This window comes from Elephas maximus, chromosome 12, assembly GCF_024166365.1.
Source record: "Elephas maximus indicus isolate mEleMax1 chromosome 12, mEleMax1 primary haplotype, whole genome shotgun sequence".
Classification (NCBI taxonomy): domain Eukaryota; kingdom Metazoa; phylum Chordata; class Mammalia; order Proboscidea; family Elephantidae; genus Elephas; species Elephas maximus.
The window spans coordinates 91544988-91568887 of record NC_064830.1 but is presented as its reverse complement, the minus strand read 5'-3'; the positions used below and the strand labels follow the sequence as shown (position 1 = coordinate 91568887).

At 41.9% G+C, this 23900-nt stretch overlaps 1 protein-coding gene across 2 annotated transcripts in view; it reads right to left on the bottom strand.

Moving 5' to 3' along the window:
* The window catches only part of ZKSCAN1 (zinc finger with KRAB and SCAN domains 1), a 76325-nt gene continuing 52425 nt past the window's right edge, over positions 1–23900 (bottom strand). Inside the window, exons 1-4 of one of the 2 annotated variants that reach the window (XM_049904471.1) lie at positions 22894–23027; positions 17037–17534; positions 16575–16767; positions 1–7146 (exon numbers count right to left, since the gene is read on the bottom strand). In XM_049904471.1, coding sequence (XP_049760428.1) covers positions 6311–7146; positions 16575–16767; positions 17037–17438 — 1431 coding nt within the window. In that variant the 5' untranslated portion in view covers positions 17439–17534; positions 22894–23027 and the 3' untranslated portion in view covers positions 1–6310. Of the gene's footprint in view, positions 7147–16574; positions 16768–17036; positions 17535–22498; positions 22872–22893 lie in introns of those variants that run through there. The other variant, XM_049904472.1, reaches the window with a different exon arrangement.

Sequence of the window (23900 nt, the reverse complement as noted above, 5' to 3'; positions counted from 1 at the left end):
ATAAATATTGGCTGCATGTTGAATGAACATGGAAATAGCTGTCCAGGAAATGGGGACTTTAGTTTGGAAGAAACTATGTGGACAAAACCAGATGAACTGTGTTGGAGGGTTGGGTTTCTGGAGCAGTTGAACCAAACAGAACAACCCCACATACAGGCTTCCTGAGAATTACAGCAGAAAGCACCATCAGGGTTCACATTACAGAAGCCAGATTTATGTGCCAAGATCAACAGAAGGTGAAGCTGTTCCTGAACCTACCAGATGGTTTGAATTGTGATTCTCTTGTATTACTGGCTAAACTTTGCACACTGTGCTGAGAAGAACCTGGTAGGTAAGAACTATACAGAAAAGGCTGGGGCCCAAGGAGAACGACATTTGGAAAAGAATTCAGTCCAAGTGAATTCAGTGCATTTCAGGAAGTACTTCGGACTTTCTATAAGGTTTAGGACATAGTTGCAAGCTTGAGGGATTCAGGAGTGAAACAAACCAACCCTGCATTCCAGAGCTTACTTGACAATCTCAGAAGGGTCAGTAGAAAGGTTATTTAAGTAATAACTATAGACATTTTCTTTAAAGGACTTTATTATAGGAGAAACTGAATGACATAAAGGACAATGTCTTCACCAATAGTTTTTCATCAAACTTAAGACACTTTCATATAGCAGTTTCTAGTTTTCAATTTTTGATAAAATGCCAAGAATATGAAGGATGACTCCATCAAGGTGTTTCTGGAGGGACTAAGCTAATGAGATCCAGGTGCATTGCTTTCTGGAGGCCTAACCCAAGGTAAGACACAACCTTCAAGGCCTGAACCAGTGGAGACAAGTGTGTACACACATCGTGAGTCATATATAACCTGTATACACAGATAACCACACAGGTACAAATACATATTGTATTAGTTTCTAGGACTACCGATATACAAACTGGGTGGCTTATAAGAACAGAAACTTATTGTCTCACAGTTCTGGATGTTAGAAGTCCAAATGAACAAGTTCGCCAGGCCATCATCCCTCCGAAGTCTTTAAAGGAAGATCCTTTCATTTCTCCCAGCTTCTTGTAGCTCAGGTGTTTCTTGGCTTGTAGACACATCTTTACGTGGCCATGTTCCTGTTTCATTCTGTTTCTTTTCCTCTTTTCTAAGAACACCACTCAAATAGGACTAGGATGCACTCTAGTACGACCTCATGTTAACTGTTAACATCTTCAAAGACCCTTTTTTCAAACAAAGTCATGTTCACAGGTACTAGGAGTTAGGAATTCAACGTATCTTCTGGGGGAGACACGATTGAGTCCATAACACATACACTCACATACATACATAAAATCATTTGATTAGAAAAATGTTTATGGACCAGGGCATAGCCCTGTGATGGGGGCTGAAGTTAAAAGATGAATAACACATGATTCCTGTTCTGAATGGTATCAGTCCTTCTATGTTCCATTTCATTTTTGGACAACTTCCAGTTTTCCTAGATTCATACTTCATACATTTCACGTTTTGATTATTAATGGATGTTTGCAGCTGTTTCTTGAGGTGTGCCACATCAGCAAATGTAGGTCCCAAACGCTTTATTCCATCCACATCATTAAGGTCACCTTTACTTCGAGGCATCTCTTCCCCAGTCATATTTTGAGTGCCTTTCAACCTCAGGGGCTCATCTTCCGGTAGTATATCAGAAAATGTTTCACTACTATTCATAAGGTTTTCACTGGCTACTATTTTTTTAGAAGTAGATTGCCAGGTTCTTCTACCTAGTTTGTCTTTGTCTGGAAGCTCCTCTGAACCCTGTCTACCAAGAGTGACCCTGATGTTATTTGAAATACTGGTGGCATAATTTCCAGCATCATAGCAACACACAAGCCACCACAGTACAACAAACTGACAGATGAATGATGGTCTACACAAATACCTTTGCAGAAACACTCAGTGTTTGATTAAATGACTGGGTATTATAGCCTAGCCAAGTCGACACATAAAAACTAACCATCACTCCAGACTTCCCCATTTATTACATGTTCCATTGAAGGTCCCCAGTAAAACTGAGATTGTTGCTATAGTTGCTATAGGGCACCCAGCTCAATAATGCAGCTCTTATTGGCTTTTTCTCCTCTGACCCCCCTCCTCCGACCCTGCACCCCTGCTTCCTGGGATTGCATCCCTGATCCCTAAATAAACTATCTGGTCCCAAGCCCTTGTCCTAGCCTCTACTTTAAGGGAAACCTAAACTATGACAGTTGGTATTAGTAGTGTCCCTATCAAGTAGAGCCTAGAAAGTGGAATATCAGATATTTTGGGACTGTGTTACTCACTGGTCACAAAGTAAAAAAGGAGTCTGCTAAGAAGTGTGGTGGCCATAACCCGTGGCATGCTATAGCATGGAAATTAAGATCCTCACTAGTGGTAGCAAGGGATGTGGTACGTCTAGAAGGGGAAGCATTAGTTTATATTGTAGGTCTATAGCCGGAACATTATTACAGCAGTGGTAATTATAGGAACTGTAGAGTCTCTCTCAGGAGTTTTGAAGGAAGAGGATAGGCTCGGGTCAGCCAACTATCAATTCAGGTCCTGTGAAAGCCAGAAGTCCTCCACAGCAGTGTTTAGAGAGCTTCATCTTCTGCAGCACAGAGCTGGCTGGGTTGAAAATCAGACCCAGAATTTAATTGCAAGGGTGGCAGAACTGCAAAGGTGGATAAATGCAAAGCCTCACCAAGACATTCATGCTAAAATTCAGGATCTTGATCGGGAAAGATTGAGATTCTGATATATGTGATATTTCGGTAGGTGTGCTTGAAAACCTTGGGTTCCAAGGCCTCCTGAGCCCTCTGGCCTAGCAAAAGCATCCCCCTCCCTCTTGCTAGAGAAGAGTTACCTCCTTTTGCTTGGAGACCATGCAAATATCTCACTTGAGGCAGATCTCTCTCAAGATAATGCTTGTCCACCTCAAAATCTGTCCCCACCTCCCCTCACTACACAGAAACCAATTAGCTAAGGACAAGTTTCAGCATGGCCTCAGGGGGAAATATTGTCACTGGTCCAAGAGAAAATGGCTTACTCACTGAAAGTGTTGCAGAACCTGGCTAAAGTTACTGGTAGGAAACAGAGAACGTATGCGGCAGTAGATCTTGAGGTACAGGACTTGGGATACAGTGGTGGTAGTGTGCTAAATATAAAGCTGGGATAGTGGAGAGAGAACTGACATGGGAGCATTCTCCCATGCCTCAGGTTTTAGTGTCCTGATAAGGACACCTGGAGAAACGCTGTGGCAGGGAGGGCCTTCAAAGATGTCAACATCCTAATTCCCAGAAGCTGTGATTATGTTAGGTTACATGACAAAGAGAAATTAAGGTTGCAGATGAAATTAAGGTTGTTAATCAGGTGACTCTGAAATGAAAGATTATCCAGGTGGTCCAATATAATCATAAAACCAAAAAACCAAACCCATCAAGCCGATTCTGAGTTAACAGCAGCCCTGTAGGACAGAGGAGAACTACCCCATAAGGTTTCTAACGCTGTAAATCTTTAAGGAAGCAGACTGTCACATCTTTCTCCCAAGGATATGATCACAAGGGTCCTTAAAAGTGGAAGAGGGAAGCAGAAGAAGAGTCAGAAATGTTAGTATTTAAGAATGGTCAGAGGGATGCAACATTCCTAGCTTTTAAGACATAGGCAAGGATACAGCCAAAGAATGTGGGCAGCTTCTAAAATGTAGAAAAGGCAAGGAAACAAATTATCTTCAAGAGCCTCCAAAAAGGAATGCAGCCCTGCCACCACCTTGATTTCAGCCCAATGAGACCTATGCCGAAATTCTAACCTACAGAACTGTAAGGCAATATATTTTCACTATTTTAAGCCTCCAAGTGTGTGGTAATTTGTCACAGCAGCACTAGAAAATACACAGTCCTAATACACTTCCAGGATAGCTCATTAAACCCTGGGCATTAATGACAACCTATAGTAAATGAAGTAATGATGCTGGAACCATTTAGCAGAGTATTGACAAAGGGGTCAGCTGTTTGTCCATCATGATTTGACTATTATCAGATCCACCAAGTCATTAGGCTAAGTGGACACAGCAACAGTCCACTACTACTACCTCTACAAAGGCCCAGGCACGAGCAGGCCCAGAAGTAACAAGCAGGAGGCCTAGACCCCTATGTCACCTACCTTTGTTGCGCTGATGCCTCTCCCTCTGCTCTTATCTATAGACTCATGGAAGGTTCCCTTTCACCAGTTGATAAAGGAAGAAACAACTAAGGTCTGTTTAGTTTGATGTTGGTATGAGCCAAAAATGCACTGTTTCACTATGGCCCCACTCGGGAGTGGTCCTAAAGGCTGGTGTGAGGGGAAATCCAGTGGGCAGAGCTGCAAGCAGTATATTGGTAACCAACTTTGTATGGAGGCAGAAGTGGCTTAATGTAAAGATTTCATGGATGGGGCTGTGGCAGGAGCTGGACTAGATAGACGGAAAGAATAAAGCTGAAATCTTGAGCTAAGAAGACAACTGAAACGACTTCAGTTCCTGGATGAACCTATGGGATTTTTGTGTCTTAGATCAATGCCCATCAGAAAGCAGCCACTGCAGAGGTGGTACTCAAAAGGTAGGTGGGCAGGAAGATAAGGGGCAGTGCATACCTGGGACCCATCCATCTCTCACCGGAACAGGAGCAGGCATGTAATCTGGAGCAGCAGCAGCATGGGCACTGCAGACAAAAATAATGAGCTGCTGCCTAGTTACTAAATTTTCTGTGGGCCTTAACCATGGTTAACATACAAACAGGATGTGTTATTTGCTGCTATTCAGTTGTCCCCCAACTCATGGTGACCCCATGCACAATGGAAAGGAGGCCTGATTGGCTGCAGATCAAACTGTTGTGATCCAGTTTTCTCTGGCTGATTTTCAGATCGCCAGGCCTTGCTTCCTAGTCCATCTTGTCTGGAAACCCCACTGAAACCTCTTTAGCATCACAGAATACACAAACCTCCACTGACAAGATGGGTGGTGGCTGCACGTGAACTACACTGGCTGCGAATTGAACCTGGGTCTCCCGCATGGAAGGTGAGAATTCTACTACTGAAGCACCAACACTTCATACAAACAGGAGAGTTCAACATGAGATATATGGAGTTGAAGGTGCTGCAGGACTTCCAGATGTTTAGTAAGCAGGTGAACAGATTCTTGTTCAGTAACGCCTTCCCTACATGTAACCGGTTTGCATACGGAGGCATTACCTGTGGCCGGCCTCATCTGCTCCCAGGATGGCATACGGGGCAACTTCCAGAGCTCGGCACTGGTACTAGATATGAAACCTTGCTGTACCTAACCCTGGTATTTCCGTGAATACTAACCAGAGGTGAAGAAATTGTCATAATTTGAAGATCAGCAAGTCATAGGAGGAGTTAAGTCACTGGGTTTCTAGGCAACAAGGGGACCTACTAGCCAAAAGTCATTTTAAAGTAGAAAAAAATGGAAGCATCTTAAGACATCAAAGAGACTGTAGATGGGTGTGGGGGGGGGAGTTTGTAAGGGTATCATATTGTATATTACCTTGTGGAGGTTGTACATAGGGTCGCTATAAGTTGGAACCGACTCAACGGCACCTAACCACTACCACCTTGTGGAGTTTCAGAAGAAAGCTTCTTGGGGGGAGTCAGATTTTCAGCCCTTGGCATAGACTGAGATACCCATGAGGCCCAATAATGAAAAAATGTGCTCAGTGTGCAGAAAAAAAGCAGTGTGGACCAACAGGCATCTACTACACAGTCTCCCTCAACTCCCTAACACACACATTTACGAATACTAAAATCTCTATCCCAAATCTACGTTTTCTAAAAGCTAAACCAGTATGAATTTTCTCTCTATATAATAGTGTTCAATAATCAACCTATATTTATTATAATAGTCTTGAGGCATTACAAGATGTTATACATTTATTCTAAGATCAGATTAAATTGTGTTTGATGTGACTCAATTCTTTCAAAATCCAAATTCATGTATACATGTTCAAAATGTAAAACAAGTTATTGGTCACAACGTTTCCCCTTTAGATACATTTGGCACGTACCAGTTTAACTATACAAAAGGCAATACCACTATGGTTTACTGGGAGCTGAGGTATGCCAAGTGAGGAACCCACTGAGGCTCTCTGAAAGATGTCCTACTGTTCCAAGGTTAAGCTCTCACTCCTCAGGCATTCCTTGAGGCTGAGTGGAAGCAAAATCCGCCACCACAGTTTATATTGCAATTACTGAGTTTCTCCCTAGCATTCATATTCTAAAAAAACAAACAAAAAGGCACATACTTGACCATTATGGTACTTCTTCTCCAGTGTGGACTCTCAGATGTTTGGAAAGATTTGACTTACTACAGAAGGCTTTCCCACAATTTTTACACCAATAGGGCTTTTCCCCAGTATGGATTCTATGGTGTTTATTAAAATTTGAGCTGTGGTTGAAGGCTCTACCACATTCCTTACATTTATATGGCTTCTCTCCAGTGTGGAGTCTCTGATGTGAACTAAGACCTGCATGCTGACTAAAGCTCTTCCCACATTCGTTACACTGATAAGGCTTCTCCCCAGTGTGTGTTCGATAATGGCGAGTGAGGCTGGCTTTACCACTGAAAGACTTTCCACAATCTTTACACTGATATGGTGCCTCTCCAGTGTGACTTCTCTGATGTTTAAGGAGATCTGAACTCTGACTGAAGGCTTTTCCACACTTGCCACAGTCATAGGGTCGGTCCACCATGTGTGTTCTGTAATGAAGGGTAAGGTTTGAACTGTGGCTGAAAGCTCTCCCACATTTGGTGCATACATAAGGTTTCTCCCCAGTGTGTATTCTCCGGTGTTTAGTAAGATTTGAGCTATTACTAAAGGCTTTTCCACACTCGGCACATATATAACGTTTCTCTCTCATGGTAAGGTTAATAGGAATTAACTTTCTGACTTTCTTGGAACCTTGGAGAGGAGATTTTGTTCCTCTTTCCCTTTCATGGTTTACCCGTTGCCTTTCTAACCTGGCCTCATATTTATTATCGACAACCATGGTAATAATATCCCTTTGGAATCCTTCTGTATTAGAGTCTTCCTCAGAACTTTGCTGCTTATCTGTTGATTCCTCATGCTGGGTGTTCGATTCATAATCTGAAATAATAAATAGGATAAGGATATGTCAGTTTCCTGTTCTGAAGAAAAACCTGCTGAAGGAGAAATAGGGCCATCACGTGAAACCAATGAATTCTGAAGCATGATTAAGTACAAGCTCTGTGTGAGGTCACAATATCCCAGCTGAAGTAGATAAACCGGCATCTAATCTAGTTCACAATACTGGATTTTCACATAAGCTTCTGCCAGAAGTCATGATGATATGATGAGCATACTGCTTTTCTGCCAGGACGATATCTTCATATACAGAGTGCGATAAGGCAGAGCAAGCATGTTAAGACAGCAGCAAAGTACATGGATGACGCTTAGGCAGAAAGAAACAAAAATGACCGATAAAAGGTCAAAGCTGGTTAAGGAAAATGAAAAGGTAATTGAGGGACAAGAGGCCGAGTGGCAAACTCCTTCACAAAACACAAATTTCCACAGAAGCTAAGGAGAAAAGCAAAAGAAAACATTCAGTCCACTTATAATCATTCTAGTGCCAGGTCCCTACTGATCGAATGAAAGCATGCAACCCCTTTGAGGGTTTAACTTACATTTGGCTGTGTCTTTAATAAGTTCCTTTAGTTGTAAACTTAGTTTTAACTGTTGAACTCAAGTTAGTTGTAACTGTTGAGCTCAGATTTAACCAGTATATCTCTTTTAGAGCATTTCAACAGGCAATCACACTTAAGATTTCATCCACATGCATGGAAACGGGGAGTAAGGGAAATTTGGAAAGATGGGCTCCCTCAGAGAACTGTTATCCCTCCAAGAATACAGAAGCTTCAGCCAACACTGTACGTTCCTTCTCAGTCCAGTTTTCCCTTGTCCAAGGAACTTCCTTGTCCCTCTGCTTATAATCACGACCGGTCCTGGGCCACCTTTATGATTGTCGGTGTGTTGAGTCCACTGTTGTGGCTACTGTGTCACATCATCTCACTGAGGGTCTTGTTTTCGCTGACCTACTTTACCAAACATATTTTTTGGTCTTTCTGATGACGTATCTAAGGTAAGGGAGCTAGTGTCGCCATCCTCAATTCTAAAGAGTATTTCTTCCAAGATGATTTGTTCATTCTCGACAGTCCACAGTACATTCAATACCCTTTGACAATACCGCAACACGAATGCCATCAATTCTTCTTTTTTCACTGTCCAGCTTTCACATGCTTATGAGGCGACTAAATAGACCATGGCACCTTAGCCATCAAAGTGGCATCTCTGCTTTTTAAAACTTTAAAAAGGTCTTTGCAGATTTGCCCAGTGCAATACGTTGTTGATTTCTTGACTGCTGCTTCCATGGATGATGACTGTGGGTCCAAGTGGAATGAAATAACTGGCAACTTGAATTTTTCTCCATTTATCATGATGTTGTTGATCATTCTAGCTGTGAGGATTTTTGTTTTCTTCGCATTCAGGCATATCCATACTGAAGGCTGTAGTATTTGACCACCAGTAAGAGCTTCAAGTCTTCTGCATTTATAGCAAGCAAAGTTGTGTCATTTGCATATTGTAGGTTGTAATGAGTCTCTAGTTATCTAATTATCCTGTCTTAGTTTATCTAGTGCTGCTATAATAGGACTACCACAAGTAGATGGCTTTAACAAAGAGAAATCTATTCTCTCACAGTCCTATTTCAGGGTGCTGGCTCCAGGGGAAGGCCTTCTCTCTCAGTCAGCTCTGGGGGAAAGTCATCATCACTTGTCCCCTGGTCTAGGAGCTTCTCAGTGGAAGACCTCAAGTCGAAAGGATGTGCTCCCTTCCTGGTTCTTCATTCTTGGTGGTAGGAAGTTCCCCATCTCTCTGCTGGCTTCTCTCTTTTTTTTATCGCAAAAGAGATTGATTCAAGATACAACCTGATCTTGTATTGAGTCCTGCCTCATTAACATCATAGAAGTAGAATTTACAACACACAGGAAAATCACATCAGATTACAAAATGGTAGACAATCACAATACTGGGAATCATGGCCTAGCCAGGGTGACATATATTTTTCAGGGACACAATTTAATCCATAACATCACACACTTTGGCCCCCCAAAATTCATGTCCTTGCCACATGTAAAACAATTCACCCCATTATATCATAGTAAAAGTCTTAAATCAACTCCAAGTCCAAAATCCAAAAATTCCTCTTCATCTGTGAAATCCAGAATACAAGTAATCTTCTTCCAAAATACAATGGTGGGACAGGCACAAGGTAGATATTTCCACTACAAATGGCAGAATTTGGAGAAAAGAACAGATAACAGGCACCAAACAAGTCAGCAGAACGCATTACATTAGCTCTCAAGGCTTGAAAATAATCCTCTGTTCTCTGAGACCATTTAGGCAATGGCCCTGCCCTCCAGACTCTGTTGTTGACCACACTCCCTGGATTCTGGGTGGAGGTCTCTGAGCCCTGGACTTCAGCTCTGCCTTCCAAAAGCTGAACTGCTTACTCATCTATGCCGAGAAATTTGGAAGACAGCCATCTGGCCAACTGGCTGGAAGAGATCCATATTTGTATTCATTCCAAAGAAAGGAGATCCAACAGAACGCAGAAATTATTGAACAAGATCATTAATATCACACGCAAGTAAAATTTTGCTGAAGATCATTCAAAAGCAGTTATAGCAGTATGTATTGACAGAAAACTGCCAGAAATTCAAGCTGGATTCAGAAGAGAGCATGGAACAAGGGATACCATTGCTGATGGCAGATGGACCATGGCTAAAAGCAGAGAATACCAGAAAGATGTTTACCTGTATTTTATTGACTAGGCAAAGGCATTTGACTGTGTGGATCATAACAAATTAGGGGATAATACTGCGAAGAATGGGGAATTCCAGAACAATTTTTTTTTTTTTTGGTGCTCAAGAAGAACCTGTACTTAGACAAAGAGCCCATCATTTGAACAAAACAAGGGGATACTGCATGGTTTAAAATCAGGAAAGGTGTGTGTCGGGGTTGTATTCTTTCACCATACTTATTCAATCTGTATGCAGAGCAAATAACCCGAGAAGCTGGACTACATGAAGAAGAATGCAGCATCAGGACTGGAGGAAGACTCATTAACAACCTGCAATACGCAAACAAAATCTTGCTTGCTGAGAGCAAAGAGGACCTGAAGCACTTACTAATGAAGATCAGAGACCACAGCCTCCAGTATGGATTATACCTCAACATAAAGATAACAGAAATCCTCACAACTGAACCAATAAACAACATCATGATAAACAGAGAATATACTGAAGTTATGAGGATTTCATCTTCTTGGATCCACCATCAACACCCACAGAAGCAGTAGCCAAGAAATCAGATGACGTACTGCATCAGGCAAATCTGCTGCAAAAGACCTCTTTAAAGTGTTAAAAAGCAAAGATGTCACTTTAAGAACTAAGGTGCACCTGACCCAATCCATGGTGTTCTCAATCACCTCACATGCATGCGAAAGCTGGACAATGAAGACTGAAGAAGAATTGATGCCTTTTAATTATGGTGCTGGCAAAGAAGACTGAATATACCATGGACTGCCAGAAGAATGAATAAATCTGTCTTGGAAGAAGTACAGCCAGAAGGCTCCTTAGAAGGATGGGCAAGATTTTGTCTCAAGTACTTTGGACACGGGATCAGTCCCTGGAGAAGGATGTCATGCTTGGTAAAGCAGAGGGTCAAGGAAAGAAAGGGAGACCCTCAACAAGATGGATTGACACAGTGGCTGGAATGACAGGCTCAAGCATAGCAAGGACTGAGAATGGCACACGATGACTAGGCAGTGTTTTCTTCTGTTGTACATAGGGTCACTATGAGTTGGAACCGACTTGATGGCACCTAACGACAACAGGCTGAAGAGTAGAAGACAAGCCCAAGCAGAATACTGTTTATGTATATTAACATGAAAACAATCCAAATATATTCTAATATTTAATTAGGTTCTGCAATCTGCAAAGATAAATTTTTTAATACAGACATGAACTAGAGACCACTTCTATCACAAGATATACTGTGGTCATATTGCTTCAATTTGGAATTCATGAGGGGAGAGCACATAGGAAATCCAAGTGTGACAGTTTAAATTGGGAAAACAATAGAAGGCAGTGAGGAATACCATTAATTCACCAAGATTACAATTTCACAAAGACTCTGTGAACTCGTTTAAGGAGAAAACCCTGCGTTCCTCAGTGGGCAGACTCTCCTATAGATTTATAAGCCCTTAAATGATAGAGTGGAGCCCTGGTGGCATAGTAGTTAAGACCTCAGCTGCTAACCAAAAGGTCAGCAGTTCAAATCTACCAACCTTTCCTTGGAAACCCTATGGGGCAGTTCTACTCTGTTCTGTAGGGTTGTTAGGAGTTGGAGTATTATAATGAAATGTGCAAAAACCTGTTGATAGAAAACCAAAAGTGAAGAACACACTCAGCATCTCTCAAGCTGAACAAAAAATTCAAGCCTCAAGTTGTAATTTTGAAGGATTCTATGGAGGAAAATATTAAATGACGCAGGAAGCATCAATAGAAGATGGAAGGAATACAGAATCACTACCAAAAAGAATCGGTTGACATTCAACCATTCCAGGAGGTTGTACATGATGACGAACATCTGATGGAAGAGGTCCATGCTAAAGGCAATGGCAAAAAAGAAGGTCTCAGGAATTAACAGAATACCAGTTGAGTTGTTGTTGTTATGTGCCTCCGAGTTGGTTCCGACACATAGTGACCCTATGTACAACAGAACAAAACACTGTCCTGTCCTGCGCCATTCTCACAATCGTTGTCATGCTTGACCCCATTGTTGCAGCCACTGTGTCAATCCATCTCATTGAGAGTCTTCTTTTTCGCTGACCCTCTACTTTACCAAGCATGATGTCCTTCTCTTGGGACTGATCCCTTCTGGTAACATGTACAAAGTATGTGAGACATAGTCTCACCATCTTTCCTTCTAAGGAGCATTCTGGTTGTACTTCTTCCAAGACAGATTTGTTCATTCTTTTGGTACTCCATGGTATACTCAATATTCTTTGCCAACACCACAATTCAAGGGCATCATCAGTTCTTTTGTCTTCCTCATCCATTGTCCAGCTTTCCTGTGCACATGAGGCAATTGAAAAAACAATGGCTTGGGTCAGGTGCACCTAAAGTCTTGAAGGTGACATCTTTGCTTTTCAACACTTTAAAGAGGTCTTTTGCAGCAGATTTGCCCAATGCAATGCGTCTTTGGATTTGACAGCTGCTTCCATGGGTGTTGACTGTAGATCCAAGCAAAATGAGATCCTTGACAACTTCAATCTTTTCTCCTTTTATCTTGATGTTGCTTGCTGGTTCAGTTGTGAGGATTTTTGTTTTACGTAGAGGTGTAATCTATATCGAAGGCTATGGTCTTTGATCTTCATCAGTAAGTGCTTCAAGTCTTCTTCACTTTCAGCAAATAAGGATGTGTCATCTGCATAACACACAGCATTAATGAGTCTTCCTCCAACCCTGATGCCCCATTCTTCTTCATACAGTCCAGCTTCTCAGATTACTTGCTCAGTACACAGACTGAATAGGTTTGGTGAAAGGATACAACACTGACGCACACCTTTCCTGACTTTAAACCACACAGTATCCCCTTATTCTACTGGAACTACTGCCTCTTAATCTATGTACTGGTTCCTCATGAGCACAGTTAAGTGTTCTGGAATTCCCATCCTTTGCAATGTTATCCATAGTTTGTTATGATGCACACAGTTGAATGCCTTTGCAGAATCAATAAAACACAGGTAAACATCTTTCTGGTATTCTCTGCTTTCAGCCAGGATCCATCTGACATCACCAATGCTATCCCTGGTTCCACGTCCTCTTCTGAATCTGGCTTGAATTTCTGGCAATTCCCTGTTGATATACTGCTGTAGCCACTTCTGAATGATCTTCAGCAAAATTTTACTTGTGTGTGATATTAATGATATTGTTTGATAATTTCTGCATTCGGTTGAATCACTTCTGGGAATAGGCATAAATACGGATCTCTTCTAGTTGACTGGCCAGGTAACTGTCTTCCAAGTTTCTTGGTGTAGACGACTGAGCACTTGTATTGTATCCCTGTGCTGGTGGGCTCATTTCTTTCTATATATACTCTGAAACCCGTGAGAGCCAGAAGTCAACGGGACTGCCTTGTTTTTCCGGGTCTCACAAGTTTTCCACCTTAGACAGGGTGCAGCCTTACCACTTTTCTATGGCTCATTTCAATGAAAAAATTTCAGTTTTTCTTCTCTAACAGGTTTCTGCAGTACGTCTTTCTTCACTAAGCCTTTTGAAGGCCCTGGATCTATGCAAAGCTTTCAGTGCCAACTTCCTTTTCCTCAGGTGGGTCCAAGAACCTCACCTTTTGTCCCCCACCTGAATCCTAAAACCCAAGACCCTATTTTTGGCTCTGAAAACCCTTCCTCCCCACCCTCCCTTTTATGTAGTACTGCCAAGTGTCTATGACAAGGAAAATGGAAAATAAAGCTGACTAGATACACCTTTGGCTACTGTATTTTTACACAAATAATGCGCACGTTACACATTTCTGCAAACCGTGCAACCTCCCCCACATTTTCATAAGCACGCTACACCAATATTTTTTTACATGCTGCTGACTTCGATTTCCATTTTTTTTTTCTGTCCAATGGATTTAATGTTACCAGGACAAAATTGATCTCATGGAAACTTCATTTAAGGTAGGCTATTTTCCTAAACCAAGCGCAACCAATGGAGAACTGAATGGGCTCGTGATGGAAATGGAACGCCATATTGAAACTGAAGAGCACGGACGCACGAAAAACTAGAAATGAGTAAGAAATGATTTGAGGCCTAAAACTGTAAGATGCTGTTTGTACTGTGTTTTATTGCTTTCATAAATCTTAAACTGTAACGTAATTTTTGATAATCCGTATCTTTGAAATCAACAAATAAAAGCCACCAGAAAAAATTGTGTTTTTTATCTTAAAACAGGCCATTTTAGTTTACTCATTCATTATCTTCCTCATCATCTGACTCCCGGAGCCCTTCAAAGTTGACCATCTTTTGCCCTGAGCCATCTGGAAGTTGCTGGCCTTCAGTGGTTCTCCTTCTCACAGAAAGGCTGTTCCTTTTGATAAATTCAGAAATCCCGCTGAAACCCACCTTGAAATCTGGGATTCTTCTTTCATTTGCTAGAAGCTTTGTTTTGATCTGAGTTGTGACAGTAAAGACAGCTTGATTTTGTCGCTGTTGAGAATTCACTCTTTCAAGTCATTCTCCAACTCAGGCCATTTCGCTTTGGGCCCACAAGGTGCACGTTTCGCGGATTCACTTTCTCCAGCTCCTTTTTCTCCTTTTGCAAACGGACAACTCTGCAACCTCAAACACTCTTCCTGTCACTCCGTTGCTTGTTTCTTCCGCCCTCAAAACGACTTTCAGGTCGAAGTCTGTGGTGCAGGACTTGTGTTTAATTCTTGCCATGACCATAAAGGGTTCTAAGATTTACATCTAAAAACTAAAAAAATGTGCGAAATGTAATTGATAACTGGCTGGTTCTACTGGAGATCACAAAATTCAAATGTGAGGTGTACAAGAAGCCAGAGTCTTTTATATGCCCACCAAGCATTTGACTAAGGTGACTTGCGATTGTTGATCGAAGACATTGATACTAAGAAGACATAATTAGACTATAAAATAAGCAAACCTAACACAGCTTAATGGCTTCACTTAACATGATCTGATAAGGTTTTCCCATTTAAGTGCTGAGCCAAGAGCCATCGTATATCAGTTTTGCTTTGTTTACTCCTCCAATTAATAGCCAGAGTTGGAATTTGACATACATTGAATCGAGATTCCTACCGATAGCTATTTGATGCTGTTTATGCCAGTTCAGGCTTCACCTTGTCTATGCTTCCAACTGATAGCACGTGATTTATGGACAGGCTTCAGTGGGTTCGAGGTTCGGATTGATGACTCAAAAGTGACAGGGATGTAATTATCAACTCAAACCAACAGAAACAACGGTTTCATCAGTTATTTTCCAATTACGGGCACTGCCAAGCTCGATCCATGGCTTCTTGACCACGGCTTATACCTTTATTACACAAATATGACCAAAAGTGGAAATCCTGGTGGCGTAGCGGTTAAGCGCTAGGTCTGCTAACCAGAAGGTTGGTAGTTTTTGGACTACTGAATGAGGGTGAATGAGGCAGGAATTCACTTCTGGAAATGTCAAGAGACAGACAGCATATGCATGGGTGCACCATACCAGAACTTTTCCATATAAGTTTACCATTTCCATGCGTTATATGTGTGTCCATGTTGTTTATGTGGGTGTGCTATTAGCAGAAAAACATGCTATTTTTATCTTTAATTACTCTGATAACTCCAGGGAAGTGACAACTGCCTGGAGAAGAGTACTGACATTAACAATCATAAAAAGTGAAGAATTTAGCTAACAGTTTAATTTTTCTCTCTCCCTCCCTTAAGAATGTCATTTTTAACAGGGTTCAAAATCTTATTTCAAAGATGGAACTTCACGTGTTTGGGACACAGTAAGTGTCTGGGGCCAAGGACCACACCCATGAAATCACACCATACACATAAATAGTGGCCTACTCCACCTAATATTTAAGTAAAGTCTTGGTTTGAAACTATCAGGTAAATGTAGGTATATTTGAAACCAGCAATATAAAATAACAAGGGGGATTATCACTTATGGCTTCTGAGACTGTTCTGTAAACTATGATTGTGGAAATTCAAGCTGGGGAGTATAATTACCCTAATATAACCTTGACTTCTGAAAAATGTCTGCCTCTTTCCATTGCTTCAGAAAGGCTGCCTGATTATTCTCCATCTGTGCTTCCAGATCCACTCCCTGCCCTGTTCTGTGCCCCAGGAGGTTGACCCTAAGGGCTGCATTATTTTATTTCTCTTGCCCTCTAGCTTCCAGTTGGGTCTGCCAATGGTAAGCACCAGCAGAAGATCTAAGGGCAGGAAGAGGGTGAAGTCAGGGTATTTATTCACTATGCTCTCTCCCCACCCGACTGCAGGGCCTATAACCACAGCTCCTATCAAGTAATTCCTCTCTCATGGCAATAACTCACACCTGGTTTGGGTAAGAGATTTCCCCTCTTATCTCTTTAAGTTCATGGATAGTAACAGCTTTTCAGCGTTGTCTGGGTGCAGCGCCATCCCTTACTGGTTCACTTAATCTGCCCACACCTCTGTAAACAGTCCCCTCATTAAACACACTTCAACTGCCCCTTTAAGAGTGTGTCATTTGTTTCCATGCTAGGACTCTGACTCAGACAGATGTACCCGAAGGGGAGAGGGAACTACTTCTGCCTTTAGCCAGACCACCCAAGTTAGTCTAGGTAATCACCTCACAACCAGTAATGATGAATTATTGTTTCTTCAACCAGACAAGCCCAGGGCATGAGGGGCAGCCTGACAGATGGTTCCTACCTTGGATCTTTCTTAGATCTTGGGTGAAATCTTGCCTCTCATCAATCTCTTCGATATGTAGAGGCTCCCAAGATTCATATTTGTTCCTGGTCTCCAAAGACTGTGGCTGTATGCTGCTCAGGGATTCTTTTGATGTTCCTGAAGATGACATCTTCTCCCACAGCTGTCTCTGTTCATTTGGAGGAGCTGAGACCTAGAAACAATTAGGAATGGCTGAGTTCGTGCACCATTCACTTTAAGAACTAGATTGGCAATCTTAGGAGAGCTACGTAGAACTTATAGGAAAAAGAAAAGCGAAACATCCATCCCATTCAATCCCCAAGGCTAAAATGTTAGTTTAGTATAGAAGAAGACATGGTCTAATCGAGCAGAAACTTCCATTCAGCTGTTATTGCTCTTGCTCTTGCCTGGAATTCTATGCTCCTAACCTCCTTGAAGAAAAGAAAGTTTCCCCCTTCTCACCTCTTGTCCTGGTTCATCCAGTTCTCGCTCCAGGTCTTCCAGGAGAGTAACAGCCTCTTCGGCGGTCTCTGGGCAGTGCTCCTGCACCCAGGCCTGGAGCTCATTGGGCAGGATGGTCACAAACTGCTCCAGCACCAGCAGCTCCAGGATCTGTTCCTTGGTGTGCAACTCGGGCCTCAGCCACTCACAGCAGAGCACCCGGAGTTGGCTCAGGGCCTCACGGGGTCCAGGTGTGTCATGGTACCCAAACTGCCTGAAGCGTTGGCGGAATATCTCCAGGCCAGGAAGGCACTTTTCTTTCTCCTCCTCCCCCTCTTCGACTTTTACAATCACAGGCCCCACCTGCTTCTGTGGAGGCCTAGGGCCCAGAACTGTAGCCATGCCCAGAACCTTGGTCATCATACAGACTCAGGAAACAGCCTTGCTAAAGATGAGGCTCTGTGTACCAGGGATATTGGTTCCTTTAGTTTTCTGGTTCTTTAAGGCCACACGTTAAACCTAAGAAAATACGGTTACCATAAAGTTACCCAAAAAAAAAAAAAAAAAAGTTTTTCTAGTCTTTATGGCCACACTGTTAACACAAGAAATTGTGCAAATTATGGCCACCATAAAATAATTATAGTTGTTCAAAACTTTCTGGGGTCAGCTGAGAATACCCCACTCTGATTTTACTATATGTCCAATCTCCTAAAAAGTGATATTGCATAATTTTAAAATTACATTTAACTTTGCTCTACAAACTGTTCAGAATCTCACCTTAGTTCCTGATATTTTAACATGCTCTCCAGTGCCCAATCTGTATCTCCAGTCTGTACCTCTCCTCTGAATGCCAGACTTATACATTCAACTATCCACTTAACAGTGCCACCTGGATGTCCCGTAGGTATCTCGAGCTTAACAAGTCTAAAACTGAATTTCCTATCTATCCCCCAAACCTGTTCAACTCAGTTAATGGCAACTCCATCATTCTGTTTACTCAGACCAAAAAACCTTAAGAGTCATTCTTGACTCTGCTTTCACATTCTATGTCCAACCCATAAGCAAATTCTGTTAGCTTTATGTTCAGAACATATCCAGAGTTCAACCACTTCTCACTACCTCCAACACTACCTCTCCAGTTCATCACCTCGTCCCTGGAGTGCTGCAATAGTCTCCTAATTGCTTCCACCCTGCCCTGCTGTATATGCACAACACAGCAGCAAGGGTGATCCTGTTAAAATACAAGTCAGATCACATCATTCCTCTGCTCACAACCTTACTCAAGTCTTACTTACACAAGTCTTACTCAAGAGTAAAAGTTATTGTAATGGCCAAAAAGGCCCCAGAAGATCTCGGCCCCATCAATTCTCTGATCTCATCTTATACTTCCCTCTTTGTTCATTCTGCCCCATCCACATTATTTCTCAAGCTACACACATTCCCACCTCAGAGCCCTTGTACTTGCCACTCCCTCTGCCTAACGCTCCTTCTCCAGATTACTCACAGCCCCGTTTCTCATCTCCTGAAAAGTCTTTACTCAGATACTACCTTCTTGGTGAGGCATCCCTGAATGCCGTTTTAAATCACAAACTGCCCTCCCTCATCCCACAACTCCTTATCTCCCTTCTCTACTTTTTCTCCAGGTCATTTAATCAACTAGCGTTTAGACAACTAGATTAAACTAGAGTTTAATCAACTAGAGTTGTCTCCTGTTAAAATACAATTCAGGTCACATCATTCCTCTGGCTCACAACCCGTCAAGGCTTCAAGTCTCACTCAAGAGAAAAAGTCAAAGTCATTGCAATAGCCTACTGATTTGTATTTTAACAGGACTCTAGCTGAATATCAGCTCTTGAGGTCAGGGACTTCCATCTGTTTTGTTCACCTCACCACTATACTCCAAATGTCTAGCATATGCCTAGCAGGAGTTCAAGTATTTGTGGAAAGAATAAATGTGATATATGGATCTTCAAGGCTACTTTTAAGGAGTAAAAACAGGTTTTAAAAATAGTATTATCGATACAAATTTAAGTTTAAAAAATACAGCAATACAACTCATGTTTAGCTTAGTATAGATATAGGCAAACACAGAAATAATTATTGTGCAATACATGGGTTAGAATACATACATATATTTCCTAGCCTTGTCTGCTGAGAGAGGTTAGAAGCAATGACACCCCAGTACCAGTGAGCACACCCAGCACCCTGATCTTGGTTCCTAAATACCATTCTCTGATAAAAGGAATCAGAAAATGGAGAATTGACTGATTCTAGGGTTTGGGCAGGGAATATACAAGATAAACATGGAGCCTCTTATAGTGCCAAGAAGAAAGTACTCAAAAGAAAAAACAATGGGGGCATGTCAAAAAGGCTCAGAAGCCAACCTACAAAAGCTCTCAATGGCCACATATGAAGCAGTTTTTGAGTAGTACTGAATTATAATGTAGTACTAGATTATAACCCAAAGTATAAGATAAATGTTCAGGAGCTCATACTGATATAAAAACATGACTGAATAAATAAATGGGGAAGAAGAAACAAATCTCCTGTACAGCAGAATTCCAAATAATTTATGTGGGTACTAGGTGAAGCTTAACTCCCCATCCCTTGAGTGTGGGCTGCATTTAGCGACTTGCTTCCAAAGAGTAGAGTATGCAAAGGACTAGAGGAGAAATTAACTTTATAGTGGAGAAACTGCCTCAGCCAGGTGATCAAAATTAATATCATCAGTGATAACTCATGTTGATAGCACGTACTCCTAATGTGATGAGAAGGGCACTTCACCTCTGCAATCTTCCCCTGCCCTCCTTAAATCCAGTCTAGTGATGAGAAAAACAGCAGACAAATCCAAACTGAGGGACATTCTACAAAATACCTGATCAGTACTTCTGCCAAAGTCACCAAAAACAAGGAAAGTCTGAAAAATTATCACAACCAGAGGACACTAAGCAGACATAAGACTAATGTAATGTGGTATCCTGGATGGGATCCTGGAGCAGAAAAAGGACATTAGGGAAAAACTAGTAAAATTCTAATAAACTGTGGAGGTTAATTAATAGCAACATACCAATGTCAGTTCCTCAGCTGTGACAAACATACATAGTAATGTAGATGATAACTATAAAGGACACTAGATAAGGGATGTATGGGAACTCATCGTCTATCTCTGCACTTTTCTATAAATCTACAACTGTTCTAAAACAAAAAGTTTATTTAAGTAGAAAATATGGGGCATTGGGGGAAAAAAGCAGCTTTGGTGAACGCTGATCAATTACGGAGGGGTGGTAAAGAGAAGTATAGCTGTCAACTTCAACACTTATGATGTTGAAGCAGACCACTGTTAAAAGTTAACTGGACTTTGAAAAAATTATGAAACCTTTTGTTTTATGATCATATACATTAAAAAAAAAAAAAAAGGTTGCCTAACTTGTCTCCAAGGAACGCTGGTGGTGCAGTGGTTAAGGGCTTGGCTGTTAACTGAAAGGTCAGTGGTTTGAACCCACTAGCCACTCTGAGGGAGAAAGATGTGGCAGTCTACTTCTGTAAAGATTACAGCCTTGGAAACCCGATGGGGCAGTTCTACTCTGTCCTACAGGGTTGCTAAAATGAGTTGGTATTGACTCGATGGCAACGGGTTTGGTTTGGGTTTTGACCTTGTCTCTAGGTACAATAATAAACCAAAACCCAAACCAAACCCGTTGCCATCGAGTCAATACCAACTCACAGCCACTCTATAGGACAGAGTAGAACTGCCCCATCGGGTTTCCAAGGAGCACCTGGGGGATTCAAACTGCTGACCTTTCGGTTTGCAGCTCAGCTCTTAATCACTGAGCCTTCAGGGCTTCTAGATACAATAGTATTTAATTTCTATTCTCTTCCAGCAGTTGTTGTAAAATCAGCCCAATGAAATAAAGTTTCTAGCAGATCTGTTTCAAACAATACAAAACCTATTTTTTAAAATTTTTCAAATATCTTTAGCTTTTAACTCCCTGGGAATGTTATAACAATATTGCTTCTTCCTTTGAAATCACATACGCCATTTTTCAGTTTGGCAATTCTATCTCCACAGGCTCAAAGACTACTTGCTGAGGATTAAAATATATATCTGTTCATATCACCCAGCTGTTTAAAACCCTTTAACAACTCCTTGGCATGGCAAACAAAGTCACTCACAACCTGGCTTCTGCCTCCCCTCATCACTTCGCTTCTCATTCCCTATGCTCCATCAATTTGTCTTTCAAGTCTCAGCTTAATAAGTAATCCTAATGAAAAGATGCTCAATCGCAGTCATAACAAGGGAAATGTAAACTAAAGTTACAATGTTTCCACCTATCAGGTTGGCAAAGATAAAGAAAAACTTTATAATGAATTCCCTTGAGTTTCTTCTTCTTTTTTTTTTTTTTAAAGGAAAGTCAGTAATTTCACATTTGTTATGTTGAGTTTGTCTTAAAGGGTTTTTTTAGTGATGCCCTTCAGGTCTGGGCTTCTGTATTTTATTTAATAAAGTGTTCACAAAATCAAAAAGCACATGGTTAGAAAATGGAGACTACATTAACTATGGCGAATTACTTTCTTAAGCTACCTAGAATTTTAGCTCAAGCTCATTAAGCAAAAATTTCTGATCAATCATAGGCAGAAGGCTCTGTCCCCAGTTTTTCTTCTTCTTCTTCATGATCATTTCCCAAAGTTTATGTGCCCTTACAAGTGCCCAAAATTCATTCTTCAATGAGGTATAAGTAAATCAAATTATCATAAATTTTAATAATTTAATGAGCTTGCCAACCACTGCTTTAACACAGCACTCAGTCAGTCTGTACCTGAAAACTCCTAAGCAGGCAAATTTAATAATTCTTGAGGCACAGAATTCTACTTTTGCACAGTTGTAATTGTTATAAGGTCTTCCTAAAGCTGAACCAAATTCTGCATTACTTTATCTTCTACACTCACTGGTCCTAATTGGGTCCTAGACCAATACTTTCTCCATAGCAGCCTTCCAATACCTGAAAGCAATTGTCTGCCTCCTAATTCTTTTCTCCTCCAGTTTATATCCAGTTTTTTTTTTTTTTTTTTTTTACATAACATGGGTTTCCTGCAGGAATTCGAACCCATTCAGTCCAGTTGGAACACCTGCTGAGAATTTGCATTCTAACAGGTTGCCAGGCTATGCTAATGTCGCAGGTTAGGAAGAATTCTGAGAACCACTAGCAGAGTAGTGCTTCTCAAAATTTATCAGACACAGGAATCACCTGGAGATCTTGTTAAATCGTAGATTGTGATTCTAATATACCTGTAGTGAAAATGCAAATTCTCAGCAGGGGTTCCAACCGGAAGAATGAATTGGAAGTTCTGGTTTCCCGGTACCTCACCCACCAGATCATCCTTCTGTAAAACTGTTTACAAACTTGAGCAGATCCCTGTTATGCGTATGCTTTCTAATCTGAACAAAGCCAAGGAGGCTATTTTCTTCCTGAACCCGACATTACCCGGTACTTGCAACGAGATTCAGCTTCTCACGCGGGGTTCTCAATCCTTTGGGCCTATTCTCATCAATTAGACTGGTGAGAACCTCCTGGTGGAAAGCCAGGCAAAAAAGGCGGCCTGGGCCGGCCTGGCAGAAGGCTATTATCGGGGAGCACACAAAGAAATTTCCGGAACGTGGAAGAGCCAAGGTTTCATTTGTTAACCTCTCGGGGTATTATCCAGCGAGCCGTCTCCCGCCAGCTGGGGCTGCACGGGGACAGCTGGCTCCTCCCCCAGCCCTTCCGCGGCCCGTGAGTGGGGTGTGTGTGCCACCGGTGCTAAGCCCGCTCCTCCCTCCCCGTCGAGGCCAAAGCTCCCTCTCCCGTCCACCAAGCTAAGCCGGGGCCGGTTGACTCACCTTGAGTCTCAGCCGCTCCGAGCGCTCGTGCTCCGCGATGAACACTGCGGGACTGGCGCAACCGGAACTGCGTCACAGGCCTGCCCTCCCTCCGCCCATCGAGGCTTTGGGGAGGTCTTCCAGGAGCTATGGTGACGCATTGCTGCTGAGGGAAAGGTCGGGTGGTCGGAACAGACTAACAGCTCAGTGGGAGGAAGATGTGGCAGTCTTCTTCCATAAAGATTTACAGCCTTGAAAACCCTATGGGTCTTATAGGGTCGGTCTGAGTCGGAATCGACTCCACGCAAGGGCAGATGACGGTAAGCAGAGGCTTACTTGTGCTTACTAATCTGTAGTAAATGAACAATTTCAGGTGGGTTTCACCACGTCTTTTACTACAGATTAGTAAACACAAGTAAGCCTGTGTTTAACTTGCTTACTGGGTTTCAAATTTCCTTACTATCAACTTGAAAAGAGGCTTTGATTCTGCAGGAAGGTGCTGCGGGTTTGGGAGATACATACATGTTGGCCATACCTAGAAGCGGAATCTTTGATGTGAAAAAATGTGAAACTGTTTACTACAGATGATTTGGTAAGCAAAGTAAGCACCGTGTTTACCTTGCCTATTGTATAATCCGCCCCGTCCACACATACAGCATGTTGGGAAGCTATAAAGACATTTGCTAAAGAAAATGAAAGGAAAAGAGAAAAAAGGTGGGGTGGTGTAGTTAGACAACCCTTCGGCTTATAGTTGGAGCTCTGTTGCTAATTAGACATGAGGGTTTGGAGATGCACCGTGATTGTCTGGAAAATGGGTATAATAAAACCTGCTCTAACAACTGTAAGGCAGGTATCAGAGTAGGTATTATATAATATCTGCTCTAACAACTTTAACTTTGGACATGCTATCAGAAGGGACCCTGGAAAAGGACATCATGCTTGGTAGAGGGTCAGCAAAAAAGAGGAAGACCCTCAATGAGATGGATTGACACAGTGGCTGCAACAATGGGCTCGAGCATAACAAAGAT